This window comes from Pangasianodon hypophthalmus, chromosome 4, assembly GCF_027358585.1.
Source record: "Pangasianodon hypophthalmus isolate fPanHyp1 chromosome 4, fPanHyp1.pri, whole genome shotgun sequence".
Taxonomy (NCBI): Eukaryota; Metazoa; Chordata; class Actinopteri; order Siluriformes; family Pangasiidae; genus Pangasianodon; species Pangasianodon hypophthalmus.
Window position 1 is genome coordinate 24537733 of NC_069713.1, and position 24718 is coordinate 24562450.

At 38.6% G+C, this 24718-nt stretch overlaps 1 protein-coding gene across 7 annotated transcripts in view; it reads right to left on the reverse strand.

Annotated features, from left to right (window-relative positions):
• The window catches only part of slc4a2a (solute carrier family 4 member 2a), a 38802-nt gene extending 21353 nt beyond the window's left edge, over positions 1–17449 (reverse strand). The window contains exons 1-3 of one of the 7 annotated variants that reach the window (XM_034303692.2): positions 17252–17449; positions 9762–9825; positions 6577–6731 (exon numbers count right to left, since the gene is read on the reverse strand). In XM_034303692.2, coding sequence (XP_034159583.2) covers positions 6577–6636 — 60 coding nt within the window. In that variant the 5' untranslated portion in view covers positions 6637–6731; positions 9762–9825; positions 17252–17449. Of the gene's footprint in view, positions 1–6576; positions 6732–9761; positions 9826–14090; positions 14393–14982; positions 15360–15552; positions 16225–17235 lie in introns of those variants that run through there. The other 6 variants (XM_034303693.2, XM_026936412.3, XM_034303691.2 and 3 more) reach the window with 6 other exon arrangements.
• Positions 17450–24718: the final 7269 nt, after the last annotated feature.

The following is a 24718-nucleotide window of genomic DNA, read 5'->3' on the forward strand; positions in this document are numbered from 1 at the left end:
TATGGTCAAGGACGAGTCCCAAAAACCGCCTCGCTGCCAGTCCAGACACAGAGTGTGACTCAGCACACTGACTGCAACTCAGTCACGCATACCTCTGCAGAAGCATTCCTAAAATATTCAGTCATGATGCTTGAAATGATTTTATTTTTTCCCATTAGCACAGAGAAGAGCTGACTGTGGAGAGGAAGCTGTCTTTACACTGATAGCATCCAATACACCTTCTATTGTTTTCTCTGTAGGTGCACTTGATTGATGATATCATTAATTCATTAGCTAGCTGTGAACAGATGCTTAATGGTGCTTTAAATGATGAGCTTTCAAGGAGGTGCCTCCAATCATTCTTACAGACCTTGACACTTGATAGCATGTGATAAATGAGACTCTGTTAGATCTCTGTTATCCAGTGACGGTCAGTCGTGATAAGAGATGGGAGGGCTAAAATGTAATACCCATCATCAGTAGCTTGACAATGAAACTATTAGAGCTGAGCAGTGCATTATGTCACAAGGTCTCATCATTGACATACTAAGAATGATGAAGGGCAAACTGTTTTATATATATATATATATATATATATATATATATATATATATATATATATATATATATATACATACACACACACACACACACACACACAGGCAGATAGGCTGCTGCTTTCCTAATGCCCTACTGGCTTGACGCGATGTTCCCATCAAAAACACAAACATGATAAATAACCCTGTAGCTGTAACCCTTTCTCAAACCAAAAACAATAAATTTAAAGTTTCGTCATCTGGCCTTTTGTGTAATTTGTGGTTTGATTGGACAATATGTGTTTATCTATTTCAGGTTCTCCTCCAAAAGGCATTCTGTGGAAAAACAAATAATGACACAGTAAATAGTCTACCTTGTTCGTGTTCATTACATCCACGATTGTATTTCACGTGCACCTTCTCAATCACTGCTGATGATGTGTTACAGATGTGTCAGGAAAGTGGGGTGAAAAATATCAGCCCAAATGGAGATTAAATCTAGGGGGCATTTCACTCTGTGTAATCACCTGACACGAGTGTCACTGATAGGCTGCATGACTCTACAGTCTGGGCTGGGAAGAATTCAGCACCAGCCTCATTTCTTCATACCTCTCTGTGTATTTGTATTTCGACCACTGGTGATGCTGTTCAACTTGGTTCCACAAAAATCCAAAATAATCTGCCTTTAGACATTTGTTAACAGCAAACAACCTGATGTGGATACCCAAAAATAAAACCTTGTATTGGTGTCTTTTTATCTTTGAAAGAATTGGGGACTTAGCCTTTCTAGCCCATTTATACCAATGGACTGTTGATATGCCTACTGATAATCCATCATCATATATAGATCCTCAGAGATGGATTTTTAAGCAAGGGCCTTGACAACATTTGAGATTCTGGTTTATTGGTTTTGCGTATGCTTAAAGGGTCTGAAGTCTTAAGTAATTACAGCAGATGGACTAAAACAACAAAAACACAAACTCACACAAACCTACTGGGATTTATGGCTATAAATAAGAAGATCTGAAGTGGTTATGTTTTGTTTCATGTTACTCGTGTAATGGACTCTGAACAGCTAAGACAAGTCTGTTTTGAATTTGACGCAGGGAGAATAAGCCCATATATCTTTGTCCATTCATTTTTAAATATTTGTTTGCACTGTTGACTTTTTTTTCCCCAAGTCAGTTCACTAACCAAACAAAAAAGGACATAAAAAAAAAAAGAAAAATCTCCAGCGCTGTAATACTTGCTGATATACTTTGCTGGGTTTGCATCTGGACAACAATCTAGCAGTTGATGACCCCTGTTCTAAAGAAACAAACCCGGTATGGGCTGGCAATGAGCAGCAACTGTTCTCATCGCTGGGTTCGGAGATGTTTTTCAAAAGGATCCCCCACCTTCGCACCCCATTCCAAAGGCACAAAGCTCATGTATTGGGTTACTCTTTCCCACAGAAACTGTGCTGCTTCAGTGTTGTTCTGGACACTATTTTAATATTGGACACAAAGCTCATCCTAATAGAGGTGAGATCATGTAGCTGAATTACCTGATCGCATTACATTAGAGACAACAGCCTCGGTGAAAACGTGCTGCTGAAGCCTTTTCTTTCCGTGGCCTTTATTACAGCTACTGACCTTCAGAGGAATCTTCTAAGATCAATGTGCTAGGAAGGACCTTTAAAAATGAAATGACGTCAGTCAGGAAGTCCGCCCAGCCAGAATTGATTAAAGGCTGTCTCCTCTGACACTGGTCACTCATATAACGAATAAAGCACTTGTCTGATAAGGAAAACATGATCTTATTCCAAAAATGACAGATCCTGGTGTTAAAGAAGCAAGAGCCCCATAAAAAAAGCATGAGATACGCTGAAAATATGACAATGGGCAATTCTATATGGGCAATTTTATATGGAAGATTTCAAACTGTAAAAAGACTTGTAAAGCAGGAATAAATGATCCAACCTCCTACATAAGACCTCTTCAAAAAAAATTCTCTTTTTCATAAATATTTAATTTGTTAGTTGTATTTATTGTTCATTTGTTTGTTTGTTCATCTTCAGTTACCACTCTATCCTGGTCAAAATCAAGGTGGATCTGTGGTCCATCCCAGGAACACAGGTTGCAAGATGTGAATATACCCTGGATGGGACACCAGTTCATCACAGGGCACCACACACATTCACATCTAGGGATAATTTAGCATAACCAATCCACAGGGAGAACATGCGGAACTCCAAACCGTGAACCCTGGAATTGCAAGGGCAACGCTACCTAGTGCGCCGTTGTGCTGCCCCACCTATAAATTTGTATGGGTAAAAATAAGCTAGGTCCACAGATTTTGACCATTCTCAATGATGAATGGAAGGTATAAGGGATTCTTAAAATGTTCTCAGATAAGTACACAGAAGCAAAAAAAGCAACAGTAAACAGGAAGTAGTCTTGATTACAAAATTTGGAGCTGTTGCTGTGAAATTACAGCTGATCTCTCTGAGAAACCTGCCATTGAGAGGTTACATCATTCTAAGTTTCTTAAGCACTTCGCGGGTTGACTGTTTTACAACATGCTATAATACTCAACCTGAATTTGAGCAAGTTCATGACGTCATGCCAAAACTCTCAAACCCAAGCAGAGAGAGAGAGAGAGAGAGAGAGAGAGAGAGAGAGAGAGAGTGTAAAGCAAATAAATCCCTGATATCGGAGCACAACTTATAAATACGACAGACAATATTGTCTAGTGATGTTTATGACCTTGATTATTGACTACCCACATAACCAGGACTGTCCACAGATCCTGTGGCTGAAATCCTTCAGTGCTTGATGGGGTAATCACTGGTGTGCTCTGGAAACACCCACATGGTTTCTGAACTGGGAGAGTTTAAGGGGCTGAAACAGTCATTTAAACAAACTCATCTATATACTGTGACCTTAGTATTATAAGGTTCTCTCTGCCCATTCAATGTTAACTCAGATACAACCTTATAATACTAAGGTCATGATATTTATATTATTGGACATCAAGACAGATAAGTTATGGCTGTGTTGCTCTTGGCAAAGAACCCTACCAACTGGTGTGGGTCATCACAATTCATCACAAAAAACATCACAATTATCCAAAACACTGAAACGCTATATTTTCCCAAGGACACTAGAGTATTTTTTTAATCCCTCAGCTGCATATACTTATCACAGCAGCATATCTGATATAATAAGCCCTTCTGCAGCAAAGTGACTTGTGGGAAATTGAGAGCGCAGGTGCCCTCATCACCATAGAGACAAGCAGCATTTTTAACCTGGATGTAACTGGTGAGGAACCAACAGACAGTTATTTCAGAGAAGGTCAAGGATCAAAACAACACTTCAGTGTTGAACAAAGATGTGTTGACTGTCAGGCCATGGAAGCACAAACGTACTGCACACTACACACAAAAACCACACATCTACAAGCTCACACACTGCCGTGTTACACCCAGCGATTACGCTGGCTAAAGCAAAGCTGGTTTTATTAAGTAAAGCTGTGCTGGAATGCTGGGGTGTAGCAGTTGTACCACTGCATGTCACCCATAGCAGAGGACCTAAAATAACCAGACTTGACACACTGCTCTTGCCCTAGACCTTACCAAAAAAAAAAAAAAAAAAAAAAACACTGGTTTTCAGGCACAAATATTTGCCACTATGGCAGGACCTTTTAGGATTTGAGTTTGTGTCTTTAGGCTGTGTTCACATTACCAGACTGAAATGGCGCAAATACCATTTTTGCCTTTTTTGACACAAAAATCAGATCTTTTCAAATCATACCTGATGTGACCTTCATTGGAAACATACAGGAGCAAATGATGACCATAAACATTGGTGAGGCAGGACAACAATTTGAGAGGCTTTCATAGTTGAATTATGCTATAGGCTACTATCTAGTGAATTTTGAGAGTCAACAACACACATTCACGCAGCATACAGACTAGCAGCTGTGATTTTACACACACCTTTGTTCAACTGTGTTCAAGGTAATATCAGTAACCACTGTTTAAAGGTTTCAGCCCAATTACATCTCAAAAACAACACAAAAGACCTGAAACTAGCTCAAAAATTTGAGAATTGGAAAAGGGAGATATTTTCTTCTTTTTCTCAGCCTTTACACTCAAACACATATTTCACACGTATTTCTGATATAAGGACATTATCCACCCCATAATCCCCCTTTCCCACTCCCATTCTTTGCACTATACCTTACAATAAAAATTGTCTTGTACATCATACACACACTGTCTGCACTTACGCTTTGCCTTTTTTTCTGCAGCAATTTTATTAGATTTCATTTCCTATGGTTTGCTTTAAAAAAAGATCTTGTCACCACAGAGTATTTTTAACCTACCCCAATCTGGCAACCCTGTCATTAACTTTCCAGTTCCCTGCTCCTCCTTTACTGAAAAGCAAGCAAGACAGCAAACAGCAACATTTTTTTTAAACACACTGTTCACAAAAAAAAGGTTATTCGTATTTTCAACAGAATTTAAAAATGTATGGAGGTGTGATTGAGGACTTTATGAAAATTTATTGAATGGCTGATATAAATGGTGGCGCCCTTCCCCACCTGCCCCTATGTGCATGCACATATCACTGTATTCATCATCCACCGTTGGCAGTGTGGAAAAACAACAACAGTGAAAAGCAACAGCAGTGACTATTCAGTGGAAGGATGGGGAAACTGGTGATCTACTTGATATTCGGGGAATCGAGTAAAGCAAACCTGGGAACAACCTACAAATACCACGTACGGTTTGAAAATACTCATTCCAAAAATGATAGATCCTGATGTTAAAGAAGCAAGAGCCCCATTAAAAAAAAGCAGGAGATATGCTGAAAATATGACAAGGGGAAATTCTGTTTATATGGAAGATTTCAAACTGTAAAAAGCACATAAATGATCCAACTTCCTGCATAAGACCTCTTCAAAAAAATTCTCTTTTTTATAAATATCGAACTTTGTAGTTGTATTTAATGATTGTTTGTTCATTCGTTTGTTTATTCATCTTCAACTTCAAGAAGCTGATGTACGCATGGAAGCAATTCGGGCAACAGGCGTTTTCTCATTAAAAACAGATACTTGTGGTTTTAAAATGTGAGCTCTCAAGATAGACAGATATGATCCGAGTAAAAAAATCTGAATTGTGCAGAGAAGCTTGTAATGTGGACTTGGCCTTAGTTAGAAGAACATAATTGCAGATAGATATTATCAGGATTATTGCATGTTGCAGGGTACAGTTACATCCTTCTGACTCCAACTGCTATAATAATGTTAAAATGAAAGCTAAATATTCTGCAACAGATAAGCGTTTGACCTATCGTCGGGAGACCGTGAATTCAAATCGGAAATCCCAAATCCCAAATCCCAAATCCCATCCAAGGCTGGGAGCCATGGAAGCAACAGTGTCCGTGCTTTCTGGGTGGGAGGGATGGCATACTCTCTCTCTCCTGCCAATCACAGGCATCTGTGATCTCTTGTATGAGGAAGAGGGTAGATAGCACTTTCTTCCAAGAGTGTTATGCTGCCATGTGATGTAGCATAAACAGCAGTGTGAAAAGGTGAGGTTGGCTGGCTTCACATGTCTCGGCACGTTAGCCTTCACCCTCCCCGGCTGGTAGCTGTTGTGTGAACAGGGAGAGCTGGCTGGTGGGTGGGAGGTGGCAGGTGACCAAATTGGGGAGAAAATGTGGAAAAAAATCGGTTGACATAATATAAATAAATAACATCCAAAAAGACTACGCTGTAATTAGCATGATTTTTCTGAGATATTTTAGGTTACAAAAAATCTGTGGTTGAACCTTAAGGGATAATTAAAGAGGCAATTTCCTGTTTAAATAGCACGCCTAAACCTCACGAGCCCTTTGAACTGCTGCTATGCTACTATCAATATACGGTCTGAAATGACAATGACCAAAACAGATGGCCAGTATTTGACCGCATACAGTACCGTGTTCAGTAAAGCTTATCTTAAACAATCAATTCAGGCGATTGACGAAGGTGTGAATCAGCACAGGAGAGCTACGCAGCTGCAGATACTCACAAAGTGTCCAGCCAGTCCTGCAGTGGCAATGGTGTCTCCAGTGTCCTGAGCGTCACTCATGGCTTGGTGTGCTGTGTGCGTGTGTCTCTTGTGATTGTGCGTTAGCCTTTTTCTCTTTTGCTCAGACTCAGCTGGGAGGTTTCGGACAGCATAACCTGAAAGAACAATATAAACAACGCTTAGCGAATTAAACCAATGTTTAATCATTCAAATAATTTACCAGAGATACTATTCAAAGAAAATCTGTGTTCCTATAACAATAAGGAAAAAGAGCATCTTTAGAAAGGAAAAAAAAACAAGTCTGCTTTCTGTCACTACAACAAAAAGGCCTCATCCTTGCCTAAAACCCTGAAAGAGACAGTATAATGAGAGCTCTGAGGTTAAATGTATGCTTTTTTGTTGCATTCTGGGTACCAGGGTGGTCTGGAATCTCAAATTCAGTTTTCTGTATGTTAACACCTGTTTAGACAGGCTTTATGCCATCGGTCAAAGGTATTACAAAAAGACACCGCTATTCTCTGCGAGATCACACTGATTAAAAGGGCAAAAGGATTCCAAGACGCTTTGCGGTAAAGAAGAAAAAAAAAAACATTTGACTACAGGCTGCTGAATCCACCGGAGCTCTACAAGTGGTAACATATTGCATCACATGCCTCAGCATTCATTCGTCTTTGAAGCTGAGCAACTATGAAACCTGCCCAAAGCCCAATTCTAAGTAAATAGCACTAACAAAGGGAAAGCAGAAGGATGTGTGCTTGCAAAATCCATAGTGCTCTCTTACTTTAGCTTTCTAACACACGAATAACATCAAACATGCATACATTTGGGTACAAAGAGAGTCAAGACACACAATAGAGGTTAACAGAGCACCTAAAACTGGAGAATGCAGTCTGACAGACAGCTGATCAGACAGACAGCTGATTAGTCTTGATGTTTTACTTCATAAGAAAATCGACTATAATTCATTTTCTATACATCTACAGGCCACAGTGGAGAGAACAACTACTTAGAGACCCCATCTTTCGGTGTTCAATGGTGAAAAACATGCCAAGAGGTGGATAATTCGAGGATGAACAGTGATTACAGTCACGTTTCAGGGTGAAAAGTTTCAGCTGCATTATATAATCCCCAGAGACATGTTGAGACGTAGACCTGCAGGTAATTCATCACCAATCAAACTGCTTAATCATCAAACTGCTTAGCTCAGCGAAACAGGATTATGATTTTAAAATAAGAGAAGTACTTATAATCAGTTATAAGGAATTCTCTGTATTCACCACTTTGGAAATCTCCAGCCTGTCACTGAGGAGATTCTACAGTGTGTCTGCTAACATTCCTAATCCACTTCCTCTAACGCTGGCCTGATAGTTCCTGCTTCGGTCTCTCGCTGCAGACAGTGTGCAATACCCAGAACACTACTGAAGAATACAGTTTCATTTCTTGGGTTTCAGAACTTCTCTTAACGAGCCCATATAATGTCTGCATGAGTCCCTTTCTTTGTTATGGAATATACTTTATTAGTCTCGCTTCCTCCTTTTTTTTTTGGTCATTATGAACTTGTGTCTATACAGAGGAATATGCAGTGAAAGAAATTTTGTTCGTCTGAAATGAAGGGGGAAATGATTAAGATATGGTGTTTAAAAATTCATCCCCAAACGTAAATTTTCTTTGAGTATTATCATTGCAAACTTTGGTGTGTGTTCAAACTTAAGAAGAGCACCACTCAGTGGAGATGGCATCCAGAAACCAGACAGCAAAACCACTTCAAGAGGGAGAAAGAGTTCAAGAGGATAAAAATCACCCAGATCAAATCAGCAATATTAATATGTTAGTATAAATATGCTAATAAGTTATCACATCATGATCCACTCCTGAAGAAGAGGAATCTGAGGCTACAGTGGGCACGGGCTCACCCAAACTGGATAGTTGAAATTTGTAAAAAAAGACTAGGGAACGTTTTTAACGTATCTTCAACTTTTGGTGAAGCTTTTGGTGAACGTGTGCCCGCTGTAGCCTCAGATTCTTGTTCTTGGCTGACAGGAGTGGACCCCGATGTGATCTTCTGCTGTGGTAGCTCATCATCCTCAAGATTCAGTGTGTTGTGTGTTCTGAGATGCTTTTCTGCTCACCTCGGTTGTAAAGAGTGATTGTTTGGGTTACGGTAGCCTTCCTGTCAGCTCGAACCAGTCTGGCCATTCTCCTCATTTAATATTAACATTTAATATTAACATTACTAAATTATATTTATTTATTTAATGTAATTTAATTAATGCATTTATTTTACATTGAAATAATATATATTAATGTCCCCAGTTAGGTCATGTCAGTTATTTCCATTCCTACAGGACTGATAAAAAGAATGTCATCTGAGGCACTTTAATAAATGCACCACTTAGAGATGCCAAGAACCACATATTAATACACAAGAATTTACACATCTCTACTTCATTTTTTTATCCATTATAAGTGATGGCATTAAGTAACAAAATTATAAAGCAAATACGATGCTGTATTTATAACTCGCAAGTGGATATCGTGCAAAAAAGAGCTGAATCATCCATAGTTCTCAGGACAAGCCATAGCCACAGCTGTTTGATATCCTGTGTAATGGCAGAGCCTATTCTCGCTGCCACTCTGGGATCTGCAACGTGATAGAGGACGAGAGAGTCACATTCCTAGCACTCACAGTCCCGAATCAAAGCTGCTTTAAACCGGCAACGCAGTCTGACCCGAGACGTGGCTGCAGCTGCTCGCGTATTTTTGTCAGCGGCTTTTGCTGGCAAAATAAGCATAATTCATATCAAGCTGAACAGGAAACATTTTGTAAGACAGGAAGGTCTGTTAATGTTTCTCAGGCAAATAAAAAAACGATTTTTTTCCATTCATTCTACAGAAACATGAAGCTCCCTTCTGCTGAAGCTGAAAGAAAAAAATATAGACTGAGATCAAATTGATAACTGCAAATATGCGCACACACACACACACACACACACACACACACACACACACACACACACACACACACACACAAGCACACATCAAACAAGCCTGTGGAAACCTCTGACAGTGTGACAGTGACAGTACGGTCTGTCATACAGAGAGAAAAATCTATCCATCAGCACACAAAGTCAACACTTTCTCACTCACAGACATACAGAATGAAGAAAAAAAACTGTCCCACTCACCTTTAAGTGCTTACTGCAGGGAGCCTACAGCCACAGCGGTCATTGTAGTGCGATGGCAAGCCTACTGTAATCCCGTCCAGGCATGGAGCAAGAGAGAAAAAAGCAAGGGAGAGAGAGAGAGAGGGTGGGGCAGACAGAGAGGAGAAAAGAACATGATTGGAGAAGAGTGGTGTTTTCCCGTCTCGTGTCATGCCCTACCCCTACACCTAATCCCTGCATTCCTACACTCAACCCCTATCACTCTGACACACATGCACATGCACACTGTTCTCTCCGCCCACCCCTGCACACACACATACACACACACACACACACACACACATGATTAGGCTTCCTCCTTCTGACAGACATGTGACTACATGACTCGGCTCCGGGCTTTAAAATCTTAAAATCTCTCCATACACCTACCCACACATAAAAAACACCCAAGTATCCTGATGTCACGTCTGTTCCTTCAGGCACCGTCCATGCATGTACACACACTTTCACTGAACGGTGCACAAAAGGCAGGACGGCACAAAGAGGAGCTACTCACACAAAGCACTGAACCTGATCCTCCCTGCATTAACGCCGAGTTAATCTAGAAAACTGACCATCTAAGACGAGTGCAAGCGAATAAGCACAAACAAAATAAAGCTTCATTTAAAAAGATTTTGAGGACATTTCATTAAAGCTAGTAACAGCTCTCACTTTCCGGCTGACTTGCGTGCTTTGTACAGTTTAAAGCAAATTCTTTTGATAAATTTTGTTGTACCCGAACCCAGGCGGTTTAACTTTATCACTTTATTAATTTTATTACTGAATATCATTTTAACAGTACACAATCCTAGATTATCCTATTTAGCCCAGGAGTCTAGCAGAACATTACGTGTGATTATACTATAATGATTGTGCTCAAAGTTCCCAGAAAGTATGGTACTCGATGTTCACCATATTTAGAAGCATCAAGTTCTTATCAACAGAACTTATCGAGAAGCTAGGGGAAGGACAGAAAGCAGCTGTATCTGGAAGAAGAGGTTTTTTAAAAAAAAAAAAAAAAAAAGACATAATTTCAGGAAGTGTTCTAACATTTAGACAGCACATGATCTTTATCTCAGGACTTAATTCGGTCTCGGTACATGTTTCTATACATTCTATGGTTTGAAGTATTTTTAAAACCATTTACAAATTTACAAATCAAAAGCACAACGACTAGCAAAACATCTGGAAACATCTGGATCATTTAATACATTGCTATCTACCTTACTGGAACATTTTATATAGCGTGCCGTGTCGTGGTTTATTCCTTACATAATCCTTATAATTCTCCGTCCAGCAGTTCGGCTCTCCCTGCAAATGATCCGAGGCTTGAAATTGTCTCATCTCACTGTAAATGAAACTCTAGGTGGTTTTAATACACACACAGATGGTTTGAAATGTGACTTCTCTTTTATTTACTAACCACATGCCTCCAGTGAAGTACGGGCTGTCCCTCTTGTAATGGCTAACTCTCTTGACTGCATGCATGAACGCTTTCTCACTGCACCTGACCCAATCGGATTCAATTATAGTGGTGGAACGCTACCACTTCAGCCAATCAGATGCTCTTAGCACTGTTTAACCCAGACAGGCCTGAACCAGAATTCCTTGTAGCTGGCTTTGAAAAGAATTAGAGGGACGAATGAAATTCTTGGGTTAACGCTTTATGTGATGGACAACAATATGCATCCATAAATACAGTGATATCCTTGTATAGCCTAATATTAAAAATCAAGAACAGACAGATCTGGTTTTTTTTTTTGCTTTGTTTCAGAGTTAGAAAGAGGAAAAAATGACCTGCCATAGACTTCCACTGGAAATGTTTCAGTTCAAGACTCCAACTGCAAGGATGAAAACAGTTTAGCAGCATCATGCTTGTTTATTTATTGGTGTATCATTAAGAAGTATTTTAATGTAGCTGCCAAAAAAGCTTATGAATCAGTATTTACACGTTACACATCCTTCGAGTTCTTGTTTGCAACTTCTTTGGTTATAGGATCAAGTTCCGCATGTGGCTCTCAAATATAAACAAACGTGTCTGACAGCTGGGCACAAATGTTTTCTTATGAAGCTAATCCGTATTTTGCTGCACCAGAGTAAACATAGGAAGGCAGATACAGCAGATAGGAAGGCTCAAACCCAGATATGAAGGAACATAACTTTTCCAGCATCAGAGTCACTTAGGAGAGAAACAAGTGGCGGTGTATCTGCAGAAAGTGTCAGATCGAACCCGAGCATATCAAATACATTTGATGCCAAGAGCGGGACTTCATTCTAGTGCAGTCTGAAGCGTTGATGTTGTTAAAAGGAGAACTAAAATGAAATCAGCTCCATGTTATCATCTTACCTGCAGCTCACTGGCTGGTTTTTCTGGACAGGACAGCTGCCTCGTGATGCCTTTTTATCAAGAGAATTCTGCAGGCTGTTTCGTTTGCGAGTCCGCTGGAGTTAAACAGTTACTGCAAATACGCAAGACAAATGTCTGTAACGTACAGAGTGGGGCGTTTACACCTCTCTGTAAAAACGACCTCGTCTGGAAAGTTGTAAGGGATTCAGCGAAAATTTGCAGGCCCTCCCTGTGTCATTTTTAATCAGCATGCTGGGACAGAAGCGTGTCTTATCATTTTGGCTTTTTGCCAGCTCCACGTGTGCAACGTCACATGCTCAACTGCAGGGGAAAGTGATGACGTGCTAAAAATGCATCACTACCTATAAGACTGAGGATGGAGCAATTAAAAAACTCTCAGGTAAGTTAAAAGATTTAAATGTATTCTGTTATTTACTAGGTCTTATACCAAAATGAAATAAATGTTGCGAAATATTACATCTCTTCATTAGCAAAAAATTAATAAATAATAATCAAAAGTGACTGAAAGCACATTGTGGAGTACTCATTTAACCTTTAACATTTAAAATGCCTGTAATTTAGTCAACATTACTCCTCCATGCTTCTAACATTCTCACTTTTAAAGCATAAGCATATAGGAACCATTTTGTGGCAACAGCCCTAAAATATTACATTTCTCTGGTTAAGAATAATGTTTATTTTAGCCTCAGCGGACCCACTGTCCTGCTCAGTTTGAAATTCTTCCTCTTGACACACTGCAACCAGCTCGTGAAGTGTCTGATTAGTTGGATCAGGTGCATAAGCACAAAGAATCCCTCTGACCTAAGCAGGGCAGTGGAGCAGAGAACCACTGCTGTGGACTAAAAAAGCTAAAAAAAGCCCTCCAAAGTCAGAATCCATGTGCTTAAATCCAAAATCTATGCTCAGACATCCCTGAAGATTATTATTAAGGGGTATTATTTCAGAGTTTGGAGCTAAACTGGAGCTCCACACTCCCTGGTTTAAATTACTGTGTGGTTTTACAAACATTCCAGAGATTAAACCAGTCGTAAAATTAAATACATAGGCAACAAGGCTGCAACGAGGGAAAACCATCCAAAGACTCTTGACTACATCATCATTTGGCCATGATCTCTGACATAAGCAATGCAAATAACCATGACTAAGAGGCTGAGCTACAAGTGATCCATTCAATTAACTGTGTGGTGTACCCAGCTGGATAGTCAGGACACACAAAGAACCTATTTTTAGCTGTAGGCACAACTCCAGACCTGGAGGGACAGAGTCAAGCACAGTGAGGTGATATCCCTGCTCAGAGATATCTACTAAACCTGGTAATTATCTAGTGAGTTTGATCAAGTGTCTTTGAGCAGAGAGATCATAACTGAATCCAGCTCTTCACTCTCAGACATAAAGGTACCAAATTGTACATTTTGCAGGGAGGAACCATCAGTGGTACATCTTTTGTACTTTCATTATGTACACTATATGACCAAAAGTATGTGGACACCTGACCATCACACCCATATGTGCTTTTTGAACATCCCATTCCAGATTTAGTCCCATTGTCATGCTGGAACAGGTTTGGGCCCTTTAGTTCCAATGAAGGGAAGCTGTAATTTTACAGCAATACAAAGACATTCTATACAGTTTTGTGCCTCCAACTTTGTGGCAACAGTCTGGGAACGAACCACATATGGGTGTGATGCTCGGGTGTCCACAAAATTCTGCCAATATAGAGTCCCTTTCACCTTGAAATATGAATGTATTAAAAATAAAAGTACACAATTAAGGTGGCATTGTGGTGGAGCAGGTAGTGTTCATGGTTCGATCCTTAGTTCGGGTTACTGTGCAGAGGTTTGTTTCCTCCCACCTCCCAAAAACATGCCGTTAAGCAGCATGGGTAAACTACATTGTGTGTGTTGCCCAGGGATAGAATGGCATCCCATCCAGGATGTACTCACTCCTCAGGTCGAGTGTTCCCAGGATAGGCTCTGGATCGTCCCACAACTCCAGGATAAAGCAGGTTAGAGCAGTTAGACAGATCAAGCAGTTACTGAAGAAAGCAGGTTAAACCAGGATAGAGCAGTTACTTAAGATAGACGGATGGATGGATGGATGGATAAATGTACAGGACCTTAGGAAACACTGACGTATATTTAAAGCATTACTCTAAAAGCTAATTAAAGGTACAACACATGCATCTGACCAGGTAAAAGATTTATACTAAAAGCCCAGTACTCAGCACTCAGAAATAAAAAATAAAATAAAAAAATAAACAATTAATTAATTAAAAAAATAAAAAACAGTTACCATCTTAGCAACAGGGAAAAATACTTTTTTTTTTGAGTGCTGAGTACTGGGCTCCTGCTGTAGACCTTAATGATTTAACCAATCTGATGTAGATAGATATTGCTCCATAATGCACACACACAGCTCAGACCAGATTAGAACTAAATTACATTAACTGGTCGCTGGTCTGGAGCTTGAATCTGATTGGCTCACTGCTGGCCAATTAGATCGCACAGGACACTGGAACAGGAAGTGAGAAGCAAACTAAGAGCAGACAAAAAAAAGCTATTTCACCTCATAATGAAAGAAAGTTACTTTTGTCCTCATTCAACCTTGTAACACATACCATTCTGTATCTCAATATTTTAATAGTTTTTTAAGATATATTTTTTTCCTCTATTATTTTTACCATAACAGTCTACTCTCGAGCTATTCCTGTTGAATGTCTATTTTACTTTACAACTTTAATTAACTGTAGATTTTAACTGTAGCTCTATTACACACACACACACAAAAAAAAACATGTCTAATGAATAATAACAGCTTTTTTATACAAATAATCACCTGCAGAAGACTGACTCAAACTCCTGAGACTGAAAAGAAGCTCGGGATTTATTTCTGTCCCACACACACTATGATTCAGGCGAGCTAATGACAAACCTCCTCCTCCTACCACCACCACCAGGATTTATTCTGGACGAGGAAATGGAAAATACACTGTGTATCGTTATTTCTTCATCTTTCCTACTCCTGTGTAGCCTGTATTACAACTGCAGGACCTTCATGTGGGCTAGCATTAGCTAACTGCGCGACTCTTTATCACTGTGTGTATCACACACACCTCCTAAAACACAGGGAGCATCAGCAGTCAGTTACTGCTGTGTAGCTAGTGCACTAATTTATAGCCTAAAGAGCAACAATGAAGAAATACCACAACCACAACCACCCTCCCCTCTCCCTCTCCGTCCTCCTCCCTCCTGTCTCCTCTCACACACGCTGGCATACAAACACACATGGTACATATACACACACATGTTACACACACACACATAAGCAAGGTGACAAAAAAAGCGCAACCTTCGTGGCAATAAGGACGGAGAGAAAATAGCCGGAGCCGCACAGAGCCATACTGACCGTGAGAGCAGCTGTCTGGCGCACAGCACCAGCCTTCTGTGCTGTTTAACTACAGCCTTTCCCCGGGGATGCTTTTTATAAAAATGAAAAAACTCTCAAAAACGTTCAATGGAATCTCTCCGAGGAAATTTAAGAGAAAAAAAAGGGCCGGGTTCACAAATAGAGCCAAGAAAATGAGCGAGGGGGGAAAGTAAACGTGGCCGTGTAGGTCGGGCTTAACTGCGTCGTGTGGCTTCACGCCGAGGCGAAACTGCCTCTCCAGCTCAAACACGTGGATGCTGCATCATTACAAACCCAGTCCTGTAGCCTGGCTTAGACACTCAGCACAAACGCTCCATATATTCTCTGAACCGCCATAAAAATCCACCAAATGACTTGTTTAGCTTGTGTAGCTCAAGTGCCCGCGGTGTGACTAGCTAACTGAGACAGGAGACGAAGTATGAATGACTGAAGGAAGCTCCAGCCCACTCCTAGCCTCTATATCCCCGACAAAAACAACCTGAAACAAAACATGTCCTTTCCGTTTACACTCAGTGAGAATAAGAAATGAAAATAAATTCAGAAATTCTTTTCACAGACAATAATGACAGTCATTTAAACAGTTTTAGTGTTAAAGTCAAAGTCGAAAACAGCATCCTACAGACTAGCTATAGGCTACACTACAACATAAAGCTTTCTCACACAACATTTAGGAGTTATTATTCAGCCTGGAAAAATCTTCAAATTCAGAAAACACTTTGGGGAAAAATGTATTCTGTTGTAAGTTAAAATAGGTGAAGATAAAATTTTAAATACATAATCTTCAGGTATTTATTTATTTTCAGACTAACTTCCTAGCATCACATTCCACTTTTCACGTTCTCATCCTGTTAATGACCTTAACACATTAGCAATGATGCTAACCTTATAAAGTCTAGAAAGTAAAAAAAAAAATCTTTCTGTAATATGGAAAAATCTTGAAATTGCCAGGAAATGTTTCATAAAGAAGGCTTTTTATTGAAATTAAGTCTCTTTCAGAAACCATTCATGGTTCAGTGCATTTCTCCTGCAAGCTGTGCTTGTAGTTACCTGAAGAACCCTGAAAAAGATCCTCAAGGAACTTGTTTTCTGAATGTACAGCACATACTATAGTATATTGTAGTAAAAAATATGTGAAATTAATGTGTTACATGTGAGTCTATTTTAATACACTGTTTTGCAGAGGAGCACACAGTTTCGGACATAGCAGTGAGTCATTACTTATATAAGATAGCTTTACTTCCCCACAGAGCAGGCCTGTGGTGCCAACAGATAAGACAAAGTGGCAAAAAGTCCAAAACACCATTGTAGATTTTATTACTGAAGAATTAAGATACCTGACCCTGTCACTTAGAAAGAAAGGTACCAAACTGTGCTTTTTCTTGGCGCTGGTGTCTTTTGTACCTTAAGTACGTATCTTTTACCTGGGAAGGTGCCTGTTATGTAGCTTTAAATAGCTTTAAAAAGTAAAGCTTTAAAGGTATATCATTAGTCCAATTATGTACTTTATATATTCATATATTCATGTTACTAAATGAATATACTATATACTAAAGGTACAAAAGATGTAGCCCTGATGGCACTACCATAGCGACAAGGAAAAGTACAGTTTGGTACCTTTATTTCTGGACGTCTATGTGACTTTCCCATTTCAATTCATCTTACCTTGCTTTGGACATACCAGGTGAATCCAGCTTTTAAATGTTTAAGGCAATGTGCGCCGTTGTGCTTCCTAGGAAAAAAGTCAGGTCCTTGGAGAGAGTAGACTTGGTGGGAGTAGGACCAGGCTTTGGCATCTGACCTTCACACACCCCTATCAGACCTGGTGTCATACACTGCTGGTGTGCTTTCACAGGGTGCTCTTAGAAGAGCTACTGGAGCCTTGATCAGGGGACACTTTATAAGGAGACGCATGGCTGGCGTGTGTGTGTGTGTGTGTGTACATGTTGTGCTTGTGTACGTGTGTTAATTGGTCAGCTTTTAAATCCCCAGGGAAGGAGGAGAGAGGCTGAGAGAGCAACAACAGCAAAGTCGGTTTGCAGAAATATGGCAGCACACAGATTAGCCCTTAATTTCACAATCTATTATGTCATTGTGGATATGTGTATGCCTGGTTACACACTAAGTAATACCCTGACGTGTATGTGTGTGTGTCAGTCACATGATATCTTGCAAAACTGCTTCTGTTTTTGTCCTTGTTAATGCTTACAATAATTCAGCAAAAAAAAAAAAAAGTAAAAAGACAGCATGAATCTGTAGAGGTCCTGCCAATGTAGCATAAACCTTCTGTTATTTTAACCCCAAAGTCTTTTCCTGCTATTGTGATCCTTTTGTTTTATTTTCTGGTATCTCTGTAGTGTGACATTGTCTCTTTATATCCAGCTTCAACAACAAAAAAGGACTAAAAATATCCTGTACTTTTTTCATCCATTAAAAAGCATTCCTTAAAGTTACATTACAGGATCTTTTATGCTGATACACATGCATATTCATAGAAATTCAACACAAACCCTGGGATATTTAAGATTTAAAATTATTGTTAAAGAGTCTATCAGTAGCTATTCAAAATTTACTTTAATGCATTGCAAGCAATACAGCAAATATTGGAATGACCTTGAATGTTCGGAGTGTAAAGGCACACGTTAATTTTTTGTAGTTGTCACATGAGTGTGACGTTATGGCTATCTTTCCCATGAGCTTCAAAATCATGCCTCACCTATGCTGAGAATATGAACAGTTGAACTGTGGGAACATCCAGGTGTTTTACTCTCATTAATTAGTGTTGATAATAATTACCAAAATAATACCTAAATAAAGCCAATAATTTACTCATGTTAGAAAAGCATTTTCAGTGAATGGTCACTGTGTCACAGTAAACAGTGGGTCAGTAGTACTCTAGGGTGGGAAAATACAATGTCACATGTGGGAAAAGTTCATTGGATTACATTTCTAAAGATACAAATAGAGGGAAAGCTATTTTTTTGTTATGACAGGACATATGGCAGTTCAGTACACAGCAACGTTTAAGCTTTTCATCCACATACTTAATCATATGTGGGAATGGGCTTTTCGTCTAGGTACAGCACAAATATTGTGAGCAAATATTAAGAGCTAAGGCATTTGGGTGCAGCAAGATTTTTAAGTAAACTCAACAGGACCCCTTATGTTTTTAATATTAATTTTGATATTAAGTCCTGTCAACTTGTTACAGATCTCTATAAGCCTACCTTTAGACTACAGCTGAGTGAACTTAGGGATTTACATTCAATGCACTTACAAGTTTACTTCAAAGGATTTCATGAATAGCGTTTTTGTTTAAAGCCGTACAGGCTTTTTTAAACTGCTCAGAATTCAAGACCACAACATTTTTGTTACCCGTGCAGGCTCCTTAGACTTACAAGTGAGGCAGAATACAATCCTAGCTGAGGGCTTTGCTTAAACACCCAGTGGCTCTGTGGCAGTGCTTGGAATTAACTTCTTAATCTTCCTGTCAGAGAACCTTAGAGCCATGCTTCTCAAAGTGGGGTCCATAATGTATATCCAGTGGAGACCCTGATTGTATTGCTTTTTTAAATCATATGACAGTGGTGGAGATTACTAGTAAACTAGTATCGGGGTGAAAAAAGTACTGAGAAATTTAAGAATTTAAGTGAAAGTAAAGATAATGTGTTAGACAAAATCTTACTCAATGAAAAGTGGAAGTATCCAGCTAAAAATGTACTCAGGTGAAAATAAAACAGTTGTTACTTTTACATGTACTTTTAAATGGTGAATTGGATGCTTAAAAACTGAAATGCAAATAAAATGCTCAGGAGCCCATTTTATTGGTGGGATGAGAGAAAAAGAGACTTTCGAGATTTCTAAAGAGTACTTTGAAGGATGAAATCAAAATGTAAAAAGGAAAAAGTATTTTTTTCTTGAAAATGTGGTTAAGTAAAAGTACAAGTGTTCACTATCAATAATACTCAAGTAAAGTATAAATACCCCAAAATAATATTTAAGTATAGCAGTGAAGTACAATTTCTCAAGTATTCATAGTAGTTATCATAGTCGTAAGCCTAACTGACTGATCACCTGAAATGAAGTGAACACTTCACTGTTTGTATCACTTCCTGCATTCATTACATAAAATTCCAGTCCTAGCAATAGCTTTTTACATAGAAATTGTTACCACACTTACTACAGGATGTCAATAACTCTTTGCTGTATCCAAATATAAATTATTTTTATAAAATATTTTTGTTGTGTCTGAAATATCAGTTACTCGATATTAATTTCTAGTTCATAGAACTCTTGTATAAAAGCAACATCACACTCGAAATCATGCACAAGTGTGATATTGGCACGAGGCCAAATCACAGCCGTGCTGATCTTCAGTATAACAGCACTCTTGCTTATGCAATATTTCTTAATTATAAACAAGTATAATTAATGTTATCTTAAATCTAATTGCAATTTTAATAAGACCAGGAAGTCCTGTTAATATCATACATAATAATATGCAAATGGATGAGTGGAAAGATAAGGAATAAAAAGCTCTCAAGACTTGAATAATATTGAATAATAATAATGGTACATACAGTATTTGCCCACTTGTTCTTAAAGATCAATCTGTGCTGTGCTCTGGAACGGGTCCCTGGCTACAAAACGTGTGAGAACCCCTGCCTTGGAGAACTTTAACTGCTGCACTGCCGTTGCTTAGTCAAGCCACATTGTTCATGTTGCCAAATGTTTAGTGCAAAAACTTGAAGTGAATCCTAACCTGGCTTTAACACATATACAAGCTTTAACAGTCAGAACTAGATAACGCTACTATGCCACCATTTCAACACATTTTTATGATTCCAGTTCAAACCAAATTTGCCAGACACTGATATTTTTGTTACTTAAGATGTTGTGTAAGAGATACCCCACTGATATTAGTTACAACATATGATTACAAAAATATGCTCAGTGGTCAGAAGGTACCTGGTCAAAACCTGACAACTTCAATGAGTGGAGAGATATTCAAGAATAATTTGTAAAATTAACAATATAAAACATATATATGTCCAAGTTGACATTTAGGTAAAATTTACATTTAATTTCAATCATGATTCCAATCTAAACAACAAAAAATGATCACTCTCTCAGGTCAGTGCACTTCCACTGTCTGAAGTACACTAGGTTTTTTTCATTTGTAGATTATTTGTAGGCATTCTGAGATTATTATTATTATTATTATTATTATTATTATTATTATTATTATCACCATGGAGATAATTATAGCTGCACATTGTGATCAAACCCACAGGGCTACAGATAATGTAGTCTAAATAGCACCTACAGTCCTGTGCATAAGTATTCACCCCCTTGAACTTTTCCACATTATGAGTGAAAAATCAATATAGTTAGAATTTATTTACAAATTACAAAAGAAAAAAAAACCTTGTGAATTCGTAAGGCATCCTCATCCCCTTGGTATGAAACCTCTAATTTAGTTCTGGTGCAACCAGTTGTCCAGCTATGTGCAAATAAAATTTGTCAAATGATCTCAATATACTTGTAATAAGCTCTCCTTACTCTGTCACTGACTTTTTCATAGGTGGACATCTCTAGCCTGGTTATGCTAATAATCGGTTTAATGGGTTATGATATTCTTTTTTTTATAAACAAACCCAGCTTGTTACTTTTTTCAGAAAAAAGTCCTGGACTTGTTTTGATAGTGCCTTGGTCTTCATGATGCTGCTTGTTTAAATAGGGTCTTTAACAGATTCTGGAGCCTTCCAGAAACAGGTGTATTTGTACTGAGATCATGTGACACTTTAAATGCACAGAGGTTGACTCCATTCAAATAATTATGTGACTTTTAATGGCAACTAATTGCACCAGAACTAATGTAGAGGTTTCACACATTTTTTTATTTGTAAATAATTTCATATTTGTATCGAATTTAACTCTCCACATTTCTCCTTTTCAATATTATGAGTTATTTTGTGTAAATCCACGACTTATCCCAGTTAAACCCATTTTAGTTCCACGCCGTAACAGTACAAAGGGGTGAATACTTATGGAAGGCACATACAGCTAATATCTTTATTTTCATGGTGCAGGAATTCAATAAATGGAAATCAGCTTGGCCTTAAATGTTTGTGAGTTTAGGGGCCATTAGCTGCATGCAAAGGGTAGTGCCTGGGAAAAGGCATTTAAATTTGCATAGTCCTGGTACAACTAGCTCAAGAAAAACTGGCACTATGTATCATCAGCAAATGTTAGAATTTTTTTATTACTATACAGTAACTTATGCACTTCTGTACACAGCATCCTTACAATAAATACAGCTAGGATGTGGAGCTTGTCAGACATAGAATTACCATCCCTCGAGATTCCATGAAAGTGATTTCTCGTATAGGAATTTTACCAGAAGATGGCTAAAATGTTACAAGCAGTCAGGGTGCAAACTCCATTCCTCTCTTTTCACCTGTTGAAAATTAAACAAAGGTCGAAGGAGGTACAAAGCAATTCCCGCTGACGTTTCTGTAAGAACTTGCACAATACTTGCAGAGAGCACTGAGGAAAGAAAAAAACTGGGCGTGTGTGCATTCTTGGACATCTACAAAGTCACTGTTTTGTGGAATGAAGAGCGTGAGTTTGCAGAACGATTATAAAACCACAGCAGAGGAGAGAATTAACAAAGGTTTTGGCATGGAGCGAAAGTCCCTACGAATTCATTTCCTTACTTCCACACAGCAGTTTAGCTAGTAATTACATCCATCTTGAATGTCTGCTCAAGAAAGGAACATGCCCATGGAGGTTATTTCGGTGTTAAAGAAAAACACCAACCTGAAGTAAACTGATTGAAATACTGGGAATTGAAACAAACCAACCTTCACTGACATTGAGGTAGACAAAAGAGTGAGACATTTAAGCTCATAATTATTGTTCTGCAGATGTTAATACGATACGCTGAGAAAAGTGAGCGGTAGGACTTCATTTGGTACTTGATGCACTCGGTGTGGTCTTGTTATATCCTTGTGAGGTAAAGAGGGTGATGGGAACCTGTGCTGCAGATCAACAGAGCTCAAGCCCTGATTAAGGATCTCATAAAGAGGGGCTTATAGCTTGTATCTGGATACAAACTCAGCGTCATAGCACGTTTCTCAGGGGAAGGAGGAAGGATAAAGTGCTCACATCATCACAGAATTAAATAGCCTGATCTATTGTGCACTGTCTATAGGCTTCAAATACTAGATCTTGTACATGAGACAAAACACACAAGTGGTTCACAGGGCTCTGAAAAGAAAATTAGACAGACAACATTCATTCAGGCTTAATATTATGAATATACTGAACAGGAGTTCTCAAAATGTTTCGCAGCCAGGGACCTCTTTAACTGTGAAAAAAATTACATGGACCCACTCAGAGTCATTTTAAAGATAGAATGCAACTATTCATTTATTAGGTTCATTACGTATGTGTGTAAAATCATATTTTGGCTATTTATTGGTACAATAGAGCTTTTTATATGTGAATTTCCCCCCAACAGAACATGTTAGGTCCAAGTTGACATTATTATTACTATTATTGTTATTATTATTAAGTCAACATGAATGTTAAGAAATTATTTGTTTGGATTGGCAGTTTGGATTAAATCCATTCAAATTAACTGACCAATTGAATAGGCTAATAACTATGAGAACTCATTAATAGATATAATAACTTTAATAATGGTTGTTTGTGTACACAGAAGTGTAGCAAAATTTAAAAATCACAGACCCCTTGGCTATGCTTCACCGACCCCTGGATGACTCCGTACCCCACACTGAGAACCACTGATCTATGGGCTCTGAGATTCTGAGTTTACATCTCTTTCCTAACACTTAACATATTCTATTAGGATTCTTATCCTTTGAAAAATGCTTGAGTATTGAAAATGTGTTTCACTGCAATTAGTGAAAGGTCACAACCTCTCCAAATGGTGCTGAGAATGACGAAGAATGGAGCTAACAGTTAACCCGAGCCTACTGATTTTTAACTCTTTATCTGGAAGCAGAGCCCAGTGTTCACTGATGATCATGTAATTGATGGTTTTACATTAAAAAAACCCTCTTTCATTAACACTTAAAGAGAAATGAATTGTATTTACACTTTTTTCCCCTCTCCAGTCTTTTGGTGCTTAAGCAAGACATTAAAGGAAAAACCCACTTTGACTTGGATATGAATTTTTATAACTAACTAGTGATCTTCAATAGCATTCATAGACATGTTTGTGTTTTCACTTAAGTCTACATTACACATTCCTACTGGAGGCATCTCATCCTAAAGAGTGATGCAGCAGCACTTTAGTCCTTTAGTCTGTTCAACTGTCTCACCTCTTCGTCTGTACACTCAGATCAACTTCAGATCAGCTTCCAAAGCTGCACATTTCATGCAAATACCTCAGTCCTTGCCATCGAGCTTGTCATCTCATACACCTCCAAGTAGCTGAGTCTCTGCTGTAACTTAGCACAACCATATCATTTAGCTGCAATGCATTCTGGAACATCTGAGTCCAATATTTGCCGTCTCCACTACTCCTGCATTGGATTTCTCATTAATATGACATTGAACATCACTGGAAAATGGTGAAGCTCTTGCACTTTTGTTTTTAGAAGCTAAAGAGCAAAATCTGATGGTGGTCATTGAAAAGTTTTCTCCTGTTAAACACCACTGTAACTATGCTAACAATGTCTGCCTGTGATGTCAGAGTGGCTCACAGGAATAACAAATATACACAGCAACAGCCAAAAATAGGCAGACTCACTACACACATCACAAACATTTCAATATAAAAATATTTCGTGTGTTTCAGGGTGGAGATTTCCTTTAAATGATCTATTTATATTTTCTTCAAGTTGCAATAATAATTACCAGGTGTCTAGAAAGACTGAAAGCTTTCTGTGTGACAAAACACAAGAAGGAATGAGCTATTCTGTTACTACTGAGAAGAGTGTGGGTTAACCTTTTAACTTTGTTACTACAACTCTGCAACAGTTAATGGGGTCAAAGGAGGCCCATCAGCCAGACGCAGGTTCGAGCTTAAATGTTTTATAAACATGTGATGAGTGAAACTAAACTGCGGTTAAAGGGTAAAAGAAGAAACCAATAGTTAACTGTTGCACAACAGCCG